At 39.2% G+C, this 12,500-nt stretch overlaps 2 protein-coding genes across 2 annotated transcripts in view; one reads left to right on the top strand and one right to left on the bottom strand.

Annotated features, from left to right (window-relative positions):
• Positions 1–10,381, top strand: part of filip1l (filamin A interacting protein 1-like) — a 38,452-nt gene extending 28,071 nt beyond the window's left edge. Inside the window, exons 2-5 of the mRNA XM_060859754.1 lie at positions 1–178; positions 1,108–1,281; positions 2,282–2,460; positions 7,606–10,381. The exon at positions 1–178 is cut by the window's left edge and continues 145 nt beyond it. Of these exons, the coding sequence (XP_060715737.1) occupies positions 1–178; positions 1,108–1,281; positions 2,282–2,460; positions 7,606–10,381 (3,307 nt within the window). The remainder of the gene's footprint in view (positions 179–1,107; positions 1,282–2,281; positions 2,461–7,605) is intronic.
• The window catches only part of ptpn5 (protein tyrosine phosphatase non-receptor type 5), a 551,551-nt gene that overhangs the window by 472,530 nt on the left and 66,521 nt on the right, over positions 1–12,500 (bottom strand). The window lies entirely within an intron of this gene.

The following is a 12,500-nucleotide window of genomic DNA, read 5'->3' as shown; positions in this document are numbered from 1 at the left end:
TCACAGTGAATTCCCAGACAACATGAGTACAGTACATCGAAAGAACAAGAGTACTTTCTGCAGCCAGGTACACAACAAAAACAATGAGCTGACAGACCAGACATCTTTTGGGAACAACAGGGATCTCTCCCATGATGATCTCCTTCTTCTGCTGAGTATCCTGGAGGGAGAGCTACAGGTATCAATGAACGGAATGCAATCAAAGTAAGAACCACAGTTCATGTAAATTCATAAGGGAATAGAGTTGACTTCAGAGGAATCTTTAATATTGTAGAACCCAATATGCAAGGCAGGCAGAATTTTAGTTCATCATTTATTCAGCACTTTCAAAAACTGAATAAAACACCCCTCTGTCACCCCTCTGAGTGTGTATGGGTGTGTGCATGCGTGTGCCAAGAACAAAAATCGGAGGGTATCATGTACACAGGCTCACTAAAACTGAACAGTTGATGACTGTTCTATTATTATTCTTATCTTTCAGTATTATAAACTCTGCAGGTTTGATGAGTCTCAGATTCATGTATTGGCTGAAAGTAGTATAACCAAAATATGTCTTCTGCTGTTGTAACTAATTCATCTAAGGGTTAGATGTCTTCTACATGCAGAGATGCTAATCTGCTCACTATATTTGCAGAGTGAATATTTAATCTTTCCTGAGAGCCACTTGACATTTTAACCCACAGAAACACTGCTCACAGTGTATTTTTGCACACCTCTGTGTAAATTCTTCTTGCTGTGTGTAAAATGTCCAGGAGTCAAGTAAAAAGTGAGTCTGAAAGATTTCTCTTGGGTGGAATAGAAATTTAATCATGCATAACATATGTAGTAACAGATCTCCTCTGTCTTGCACTGCCTTTCTTTAAGGAGTCTTTTAAGACTGCTTTATCATAGGCAATGTAAATAATTGGGACAGAGTTTAAAAACATGTGGAAAATAAAGTGTTAAATGAAGTGCAGAAAACTAGTACCATGTAACCAGCACCAGAAATCAGTACAAGAAAACAAGTATTATAACTGGTCTAAGATAACCCCAAACAATTAAAGAACCCCAGAGTTTAGAATTTGAGGTGGTTCAAGCCTAACAAATATATTATCTTTGTCAATATAGGCCAGAGATGAGGTGATCACAGTGCTGAGGGCAAAAAAGACAGACTTAACATTACTGGAGGCCCACTATGGCTTTGTGACGCCTCCCAAAGTCCTTCAGGCCCTTCAGCGAGACACCATATTAGGTAAAGGTCATGTCTGGCAGGAAGACATCTATGAGAAGCCAATTGCAGAGGTAAGGGAAAAGCAAAACTTTTGTATCCAGTGTAGATTTAAAAAGTTTGCTAATTACATGCTTATGGACCTGCAAAAACATATTCTATATGTTATAAATTCTCACATCCCCCAGAGCCATTTTACTGAAACAAAGCCATGAAAATAAAACTTTCCATTGATGTTTATGGAATTTGTCAAATGCTTGTGTCTCCCGAGGAGTGTCTCTGATGCATACTTACTACCATAGCCAAAAATGGACCTGTACACACTTACCCAAAAATATTTATAACTGCCCACACCATCTCTCAGGGTACAAGTGGGTACTGGTAGATTTTTGGCTTTGTAGGCAACCACCAGAGTTTTAAATCTCATGTGGGCAGCTACCGAACACCGCTGAAGGGAATGTCGCAATGGGCTGGTGTGGAAGGAATTTGAAGGTTGAGAACAACTACGCTCACACTTGTGGAGAGTCTGAGAAGATACGGGTCCACTACATGAGTCTGAGGGATTAAGGGAGGGTTTCATAAGAATGGGAATAACATTTGCTCTCTTGAATTTAGATGGTGCATGATCAGATGGTATGGAGCCAGTGATTATAGTAATGATAAAAGAGAGGATGTCTTGTGAGAGGGTTTAGAACATTGTGAGAGAAATTGGATCCAGTAGCACTGAGGGGAAAGAGGACTTTGAGGATTTCTTCTGGTGCTAGGTTAGAAAAAATGTGCCAGTGAATGAAAACAGGGATCCTGAATGTATCCTGCAGATGGTGTAGACAATATTATATTATTTAGACCAATGTTGGACCAAAGTTGGTGTGACAACTCATTTATAGTGAAACAGTTACTTGTCAGTGCACTACACCCATATTACCAAGTATTTTTTACAAATTATACGTGAAAGTTTAATTTTTTGGTACATTTCTTTACTGTATATGTTAAAATATGAAACAACAGCAAACAGCAAATTGAAATTGCAAATATTCCACCTAATGTGTATATACATTTGCATATGTTTCTTAGTTGGACAAGCTTGTGGAGAAACAGAAAGAAACATACAGACGTATGCTGGAACAGCTGCTGCTAGTAGAACAGGCACACAAACAGACACTCGACAGACTGGAGGATGAGAAGCACAATCACAGCGAGTACATGAAAAAAAGCGATGACTTCACTAACCTTTTGGAGCAGGAAAGAGAAAGGTCAGTGGCAGCAGAAAAACTGTTAAATCAGCATGTATAGGCTGAAATTGCAGCTGTCTTTGTTTCAATTTCTCATGAATATCCCATCCACCCAGTGGTGGTTCTAGGATTTTTCTGTAACAGGGGCCATTAAGGGGCCACATGTTACATTCAGGGGCCAAGTACAGGGTACATTCAAGCACACAAAATAATTTATTCAGTACGGTGCAAATACATTTCGGCAGTCATTCCTTTTACAAACGCTCTAATAAAAAATGAGCCAGTAAAGTTCTTAATGATTTTTTTCATTTATTTATACTGTGTGTGAGAATAATTGCATAAAACAATCTTTTCTGGTAATGTTGCAGACCGTCTGTAAAGAGTACATTGTTCTTTGTCCCGTCCCGTCCCCCCCCCCCCCACACACACACACTCTTGTCCCTTAATTCTCTTGTTCCCTAATTAGTCTTAAAACAGATTGCCTTGCCATAATCATTCCTTATGTTACCAACCATGGGAACTAAGGGAAGTATAGGTTCACATCCCTATAAGATCTGACTTTATTGGGGTAACTGAGAGGTTACCTAAACACAGATGTTCACACACATAGCAACACACAGACCCACTTCACCCTCCCCCTTCTTGAACGACTATATATTCCTGCTCTTCCTAATAAACTTTGGAACTTCTCTCTGAAAGACTTTGACTAGTGTGTTCATTGAGACTTCCCCGAGTACTCGCCGGGAACCAGAAACCGAGCAGAGATCTGAGAGGCTGAATTTGAGGTTATCCTGCACCAAGAGCAAATGAAAGAATGGTTATCCTGTCTTCATACGGCAGATGAGAATTCCTTACACTGTGCATAAAGGACAAAATGCATCACACACACACACACTAACAAAGCAATTGTTGAACAATTTTGAACATTCAAGGTAGCATTAACATATTGTAGGAGCAACAACTTGCACCTCCCAGCTTAAACATATCTCTTAAACATATCTTTCTCTCACTCAATTGCTTTTATTTGCTCATTCACACATACACACATCCATACACACATATACCTCAAAACAGAAGAATTCTCCGATTGCTATGCTTTGAGCTGAAACGTCTGGCGAAGTCATCCAAATCTAATGACCTGGCCCGTCGGGATTCAATGCTTAGGACACCCAAGTAACTCAAACTGGCATCACCCATGGTTGTCCTCAAGTGGTTTTTAATAAGTGCTAGAGCTGAAAAGCTTCGCTCACAAGAAGCACTGCTTACCGGTATTACTACAGCAATCTTGCAAAGCCTGAAAAGCTCATGGAACACCTCTTTGAAAGGCTCCAGAAAAGAAACAATCTCAAGGAGCATGGTCAATCTCTGCATTCCACTTTTCTCTTTCCTATCCTGCACTCTCTTGATCTCATACAGCTCATTTGACAAATCCTCAACATTTGAGTCACAAATCTTTGCAAAGGAAAAACTCTTTTTTCCTTTTCAAAGATTTGTGACTCTTCCTGTAAAAAAGTAATACTTTGTGGGTGAAGTGCTTGAATTCCCTTCATAATTTTGCAGTTGGGTTTAGAGGACCGTCTTTGCAACTCACCAGCCATTGAATCAAGCACTGGGGAGTACACATGTCTCTTAAAGCTTTCCCCATCATCTTTATTGACTCTACGCTCACCAGATGGTGCAGTTATTATGTAATCACACAATCGTGTGTTCATCTTTGGCTGCTTCTTCTAAGTCTTTTCCAAGCTGAAGTCACATTTTACAGCCATTTCCTCAACCTCTTTCCATAGAGCCTCAAAATAGGCCTCACTCCTGTATTGCTCTAATGTGTCCAGCAGTGATTCTACAAGAGTGACTGCTGCTGCTAGATCCAGTGACTACTGACTGTAACATGTCCGACAAAAATTTGGACTGTCCCAGGACTTTGTTGAATGTCACTAGAACACCAATGAAATTAACATCAAGTTGAGCTAATAAACCACGAGCATCTGTTGCCCGAGCAATTTGCTGAAGAACACGGTACACTGCTGGAAGTCTATCAAGCATATTATGGCAGGCTGAAAATCTGCAAGCCCACCTGGTGTCACTTTATGAAGGCATTTCACGGGGCTGACTACCATACATCTCTTTTTGTATGTCATGCCATTGTGTGTGAATTTTGTTGCAAATGCCAGAGTGCTTGCCACTCATCATGGCAGCTCCATCGTAGCTCTGTCCAACGAGGTTGCTACGATACTCCAGCCCATGTTTTTCCAAGCATTTTATAATCAGTGTACTTAGACCTGCTGCTTCAAGCTGTTCGGCATTCACAAAGTCAAGAAAGCTCTCATTGTTGGTAACATTATAATAATACCTCACAACAATGGACATCTGCTCTTTCTTTTGCAGGTCTTTTGTTTCGTCTGCGATTATGCTGAAAACCTCACTTTGTTTAACTTCCTTGATTAAGTCAAGTTGAACCATCTCTGAAAGCGTTTCTAAAATTTCATTTTGAATGTTCTTACTGGTGTATTTTGCATTCCCATGTGCATTCATGCGTTTCTCAATTAATGAATCGTGCTGTGCAATTGTATCCAAGATGGCTAAGAAATTGCCGGGGATATCCGAGCCTTCAGATTCCCTGTGTCCACGCTGAGAAATGTTTTGAACAGCTGTAAAGAGCAGCACCTGAGCAATGGTTCTTTCTAACTCTTTTCCCTTTCTTTGTTTATTGATTCGATCATGGAGGTTTTTTCAACTACTAATTTGTGCTGTTTCCAAGCAAACACAGCACTTCTGTGATGTTCTGATTTGCAGTGATCTCTAAAGCCACCATTTCTACACAGTGCTTTTTTCCAATTAAAGAACCCTGATTCTGACCTGAATATAGACATTGGGGCATTTGGGAGCGAAAAGTGCCGACAAGGGTAGCAAAAAACAGAGTCTCTAGAGACAGAATACTCCAGCCACGTAAAGTCTTTGTACCAGGTCTCAATGAATGCTCTCTTCCTGTTACCGTGCTCTGTCTTGGGGAAGAACTTGAGGACAGGTTGCACTGGACCTTCTGCTCACCAAATGACCAAATGACGCCAAAACATCCATTTTGGCGTCATTATTTTCAGACCTTCAGCAAGCAGCACATTTCTCCTCGTTGCAAGTTCAATGAATACCATTTAATACATTGCATTGCATTGTGTGTCTATCATCTGGCTTTGCCTACGTACATCATGTTTTCTCTAACTGACCTGGTGACGGGCAACCCTGGTCCTTAGCCTGTGGTTGTCGACCCTCCTCTGCTGCCTGCTGGTTGATTCTGTCCTCTGACCTCTCCTTGCTTAAACCCTCACTTTTGGCTAATTTTGTAAAAAACCTCTGAATGTCTGAACTGAAAGTCTGTCCCTTTTTTTTCATGCTCACTATACAGTATCTGCCAAACACGATAGTTAGCATTATCACAAAGGTCTAATTACATACAAGGCGGTTAGTGCATGCAAAAACTCTAAAGCTAGCGCCACAGATGTTTGATAAAGTTAACTATAGAATCTTTGCTAGCGCTATCTTAGCAAAAACATGTAAGCCATTAAACTTGTTAGCAATGTCAATGCCAAAGCCATTCACAGTCAAAGTTTCAAGCAAAGATAATATAAAGCCAAGACCTCTGCTTCTTCTCCCAAGTTGCATCGACACATTACTGCAGCGAGTGCCGCCAATTGTTTGGGGGTGGAAATATCATGTCCGAAGCGCAATTTAAATGAAATGGGATAATGGTCTGAGATGGAGCTTTGCTCTGAAGGCTTTTTTGCTTTGCGGCAGAAGGAGCTTTGCTCGCTTTTGCAGAAAGGGTCATAGAACATGTTTTTCTCTCAAAGATAGAACTAGTCTTTTACATTCTAGTACCCAAGAGGATTGGGAACTGTGTAAATTCTACCTTAAATTGTAGTCTCAGGACATCAGGTTCAGGATTCCCTTCAAACTCATCATGTCACAAATCAGGTGTGAGGACTGGTTTGTCATGATAGATCTAAAGGACACATTCTTTGACATCAAGTTTTTCCTTTTGGTCTAGCTCCACACAAATTTACAAAGTGCATGGATGCAACCCTGTGTCCTATGGTACATGACTGTACTGAATGAATGTGAACTTAATGACACATAAACTGCCTGGAAATGAGGGCTGTTTATGTGTCTTTCACATAAACCTGCAATGGTTCATTCATCCACATGAACTGGGATAGTTAAAACTATTCTGCATCCAGTTTACACCCTAAATATCCCCTCAGAAACAGGCCAGCTGGTCATCCTATATGCCTTCATCCCTTCATAAGTCTTTGAAGACAAAAATGTTGCACCACTCAGGCTAGTGTTTGTATGCTTTGGCGGCCACAAAAGGTTCATCCCATCACGAATCAAAACCTCTCTCAATGATGCCTTTGCTTGGTCCTATGAGAGGCATGGAATGTTTTCTCTATATAATAGGAGCCTTTATTAGAAGCCTAGAATAAAAGCCTTTATTTTGTCACATAAACATTACAGCACAGTGAAGTTCTTTCTTTGCATATCCCAACTATAGAGGTTGGGGTCAGGGCACAGTGTCAGCCATGATACAGCATGTATATAGGTACCCTTCCTACCTCATAGAGCAGGAAGGGTTAAAGTCTTTGCTCAAGGGCCCAACAGTGTCAGCTTAGCAGTGCTGGGGCTTGAACACCAATCCTCCAAACAACAACAACAACAAACAACAACCACTTGAGCCACCATTGCCCGGGTTTTTATCAAGAGCACAGAGTCAGTCATGTTTTGGCACCCCTGGAGCAGGTGGGGCTAAGGGCCTTACTCAGGGACTTAATGTTGATAGCTTGGCAGATTGGAGGTTTGAATCCTGACCTTCTGATCAGTAACCCAGAGCCTTGACCTTTAAAGGATTTGGAACATAGCTTACCTTAATTTATTTAGACAACATGCAAATTATCAATACCACCATAATGTCATAGTTCAACCGTTATTAGTGGGAACACAGAGGGGCTAATTAAAAACAATAATTCTGGCAGAATCAGTCTTTCTTCAACATATATATTGCAAATGATATAGGTCATTGTAATTGTTTGCTATTACTTTTTCAATGGAATACATTTAAATGTTTGCAGTGTCTGGTGGGTTTTCTTTTTGATGTTTGATGTTTGTTTTTCTCAGATTGAAACTGCTCAATGATCAAGAAAAGTCTTTCCAAGAACAAAAAGAGGAAGAGAATAACACGAAGATCACCAATCTTAAAGAAGAATTGACAAAACTAAAGTCATTTGCCCTCCTGGTTATTGATGAACAGCAGCGTGTTTCAGAACAGCTAGCTCAGCAAACTGCAAAGGTTCAGGCACTGCAAGCTGCTGCCAGAGAGTCCGAAGAAGAGCTGAACTCTGTGCAGTCCAGGGCACAAAAAATGGAAAGCAAAGTGCTGCACTTGGAGGCAGAATTACATGGACAGGCTGTACAGTTCCACAAAGAGCAGGAAGTCTTGAGCATCAAACTGGCTGATGAGAATAGACAAAACAGGCATCTGCTTCAGAAACTGTCTGCACTTTCCCAAGAAAAAGATGAGCTTGAAAAGTCAAACAAGGCTTTTCACAGGGTGGAAGAGGAACTGCAGCAGCTAAGGGACAAAAGCAGCAAAGGGGAGATAGGAAACTCTAGCCTTGTGTCAGAATTGGAAGAGTTGAGAAAAAGAGTGGTTGATATGGAAGAAAAAGATGAGGAATTGATCAAGATGGAGAATTTGTGTTGGGACCTTAATAGGAAGCTCGAGAAGGAGTCAATTCAAAATCAAAGCCTGAAAGCAGAGGTGGACAAGTTAAATAACAAAATTGCCGAGGTTGAAAGACTAGAAGATGCCTTTGAAAAAAGCAAGCACGAAATTAGCTCACATAAATGCAATCTAGAAGAAGAAAGGGCAGTAACTAAATATATGTGTAATGAACTAGACAATTTGAGGATAAGAATCAAGGAACTTGAAGCTGCTGAATGTCTTTTAGAGAAAACAGAGTGGACACTAAAAGAAGATCTTACAAAATTGAAAACACTAACAGTAATGCTTATTGACGAAAGGAAAAACATGGCAGAGAAGCTAAAGCAACTTGAAAATAAGTTTCAAGATAGTACTGATAAACTTCAGGCAGAACAAGACAAAGTCACATTAGTGACAGAGAAGCTGATTGAAGAAAGTAAAAATGCTTTAAAGATTAAGGTGGAAATGGAGGAAAAAATCTGCATCACCAACAAGGAACGAGATGATATTAAGGTCAAACTAAAAACTGAGGAAGAGAAAAGCAATGCCCTTCAGTTTAAAGTAAACTTGATGAAGAAAAGGCTTCAGTCCCTGGAGGCTGTTGAAAGGGAGTTTTTTAGGAACAAAGCAAAAGAAGAGAACATAAAGGGACCCATCCAAAATGGTTTCCAACATGAAGACAACAAAATGAAAGATTTAACACAGGAAGTAGAATGGCTCAGGAGGAAACTCAGGGATAATATGGTAGAAGAAAATCTTCTGAAGACACAAATTGAGGGTGAATCATTGGATAAGAGATACTGTACAGAAAAGGCCCTAATGGAAGAATTAGCGATTGCAAGAAAGGAGCTTTATAAATACCATCTTATTGAAAAGGAAAATTTCAACCAAGAACACATTCTGTACAAGCAGCTGAAAGAAGAAGAGACAAAGTCCAGTCATCTGACCAAAGAGGTGGAAGCATTGAAGGAAAAGATACACAGTTACATGGGAACAGAAGGGTCCATCTGCAACATGAAATCAGAATATGCATCTTTGCAGAGAAAGCTTACCCAGCAAGAAATCAGAAACAAGGAACTTGTCAGAGAGAAGGAGAGCTTAACAAGGGAGCTGGAGAGATATCGTCACTTTAGCAAGAGCCTCCGGCCTGGCATGATTGGGAGACGGTTCTCAGACCTGCAAGTCTCTACAAAAGAGGTTCAGACTGAACCAACAAATACTCCTACACATACTTATAAAAACCTTAGTCTTCTAGAGCAAGCTGTGGTGGATGAGAACATGTATAAAGAGAGTAATCAACAGTATGAACCAAATTCTAATAAAATAAATCCAGCTATATGTGTTACCTCACTGAAAAACAGTAATAACCACCAGAATAACACAAAGCAAATTAGAAATCCACTGTTAAAGAGTGTAGAGAAACAGCAGCTAATTAGGAGCAAAATCCAAAACACACAAAATGGATCTCACATTCAAAAAGTGGTCACCCATAACATAAGCCAATATCAACACATCAAGATGACACCAGACCATAGTCATAAGACAGCTACCTGTAAGACTACAAATACTACTTCAGAGAATACTCAGCATTATACCACTACAGCAGATATCCCAAACAGCAGTTGCACCAGGAAACAACAAATTATCATTATCCAGAATGCACCAATCTCACCAGAGAATAATAAGTGTCATCCTTTCATTGAAACATTGTCCACATCTGAACAATCAATAACACCTCATAATATGACAATTTATTCACAAACAGGGATTTCTGATTTCACAAGTTTATTGACACCAGACAGTGCAATGTTACCTACTGAGATAACTGCAATCACAACAGGAGCTTCTGATAGATCACAGGAGACAAATATCAAAGCAGGTCACACAATGTTCTGTGAAACACCACAAAAGCAAAATAACTGGCATACACATAGATATAATAGCTCAAGCCCAAGTGTCATCAATGATGAAGACAACAAACTACACATTCACTTAGGCATCCCTTACCTCCAGACTATCAACAGCAACACAGAACCACCCTGCTCTTCTTCTGGACAGGAGCAAAGATCCTCAGTAATAACCAGCGGTATCCCTGCCAAAGTTAACAGCAAAATTGCAAATACCATCAGGATAAAGCCTGCCTTCACTCCAATCCCACAGCCATCACAAATTGCAGTAAGTAGTGTCTAGAACTTACCTAGACTTTTTGTACACCTGTATACTATTAGGCATATAACAGTACATTCTGTTCATGACTTGATTTGTAATATTGGCTTCATGACTTGATTCAATTCTATACTAAATATTTTGTGAACCAAATTTCAATTAAATAAACTTAGATCACAGCCAAATGAGTTTGATGTAATACTGAAGAGCTCTTGTTGCCATGTTAATTTTGTCATGAAACCATATAACCTTTAATTCATGTTGATCATTGTAATCTGTCACTATATTGTTCTTAATTTTAACTTTACATTTTACATTTTATTATAATCATATATTTCCAATCTATAACTGTGAACTATATGGTCAAAAAGTGATATTCTATAAACAGGAAATTATGATTTAACATTAAGTCTGATTGTTGAAAGTTGATAGTTGTCAACTATTCACTGATGCAGTCTTGAATGCAAAACCGTTAATGGTCATTGCAATCCTATGCTATTGTTGCAAAACTATTCATATCACTTTGATTCCAAAGCGATCTTCATGGTTTCTAAGTGGCACCATTCATTGTAATTTGCTGTATCTTTAGGATTCCCATGTGGGACCATTCTCAGAATTAGAGTTAGAGTTAGTTCAGTGTGATAAGAATTCCAAAAAGAAGTAGGGCATCAGGATGGATCAGGCAGGTCCAGAGAGCTGAAGGGGTCAGGATCACTGGCATCTTAAGAGAATAATATAGCGATACACATTATTAGGTATTCTTATTTTCACATAATGGTTAAGGACAATGTTCACTATTTGCAGGGACTCTCAAACTATGACTCTTATAATAGTATAACTAATAGGGATTGCCAGTAAGTAACACAGATATAAGGGCACCATGGTACATACAGCAGCCAGTTACTTCACTGTCAGCAAACTTGAGTGAATATGTGAGAGCATTCAAACATCCCAGTCCACCAAAACACTTTATGCCTATGATCACTTTAGATCTGCTACTTTCATTAAGACAAAAGCTATTAACAGATGGCTTGACTAAATTAATGTGTTTAGTCAGCTTAGAATTGAATAACAACAACACAGTATCCAAGTCCCAAACACTGATTTAAAGGTTGTCCCATAACTGTGATGCTTTGTGGGGCTTTGATTTTTGTTGAGAAAATTAGTGAAAATAGTTCAGTTTCTCAAAGGAGTGCTGATTTGACAGAGTAAGATTTTTATCTACATGAGTTAGTTACAAATTGTCTGGTTTTAAATACATAGTCTTTTAAATTTTAAATTTTTCAAATGATAATTTCAGTTTTGCCATTAGAATCATTCATGAAGTCATCGCTGCTACATTGACTTTGTATTCTTCATAATTTGCAAAAGTGTAAGAGCTAGGATTATTTTTGTTATTTTCTATTAGGGTAAAGAGATATGTTTATGGAGCAGCACGAAGAGATTTTCATGCTTTTTAAAATACTTCTAATTTAGTTTCAATTTTGGAGTGTGTTATGCGCCTAGCTAGGGCTGTAGCTATAGAATATTTTAGTAATCGAGTATTCTACCGAAAATTTCATTGATTAATCGAGTAATCGGATAAAATGTATTTTTGCTTAATTAAAGAGCAATATTAAATATAAAAGAGAAAATAAGACGGGTCTCTTAAACTAATTGGTTTCCTTTTTTAGAAAAATCAAGCATCGGGTTAGTTCAGGCAGGCCACGTCTTTAAGCATGCATCAGCTGATAATCAGCTGTTCACGACGCGCACCAATCCGGTTACGACATCCATATTATCCGACCCTTTAAATTCCCATTCATTGAGCCGCTTTCTAGTGCATCGCTGCTGCTGCAATTTAAACTCCCTTCTCCAACCCCGACTCCACCTAGCCGCAACCCGTTGTTTGTCGTACCAGTTTACATTGTAATTCTTCATCATGTATTTGTTTTTTACTTCTCTCTCTCCCTCTCCCTCTCTATTTATTTATTTATTTATTTTTCAAAACATGTAAGTGAGCATATTTAATACATGCATGATTAATGGTTCTGCTGTTATACGGGGGTCTATTTTATTTTCTAGTTGCTGCTCTTCCTGCTCTGTCCATGCATGCACACGAATGGGCGCGTGAATTTTTGCCCAGAACAAAACCATACCGCCA

This window comes from Tachysurus vachellii, chromosome 23, assembly GCF_030014155.1.
Source record: "Tachysurus vachellii isolate PV-2020 chromosome 23, HZAU_Pvac_v1, whole genome shotgun sequence".
Taxonomy (NCBI): Eukaryota; Metazoa; Chordata; class Actinopteri; order Siluriformes; family Bagridae; genus Tachysurus; species Tachysurus vachellii.
This window is presented reverse-complemented; position numbering and strand designations above follow the sequence as displayed.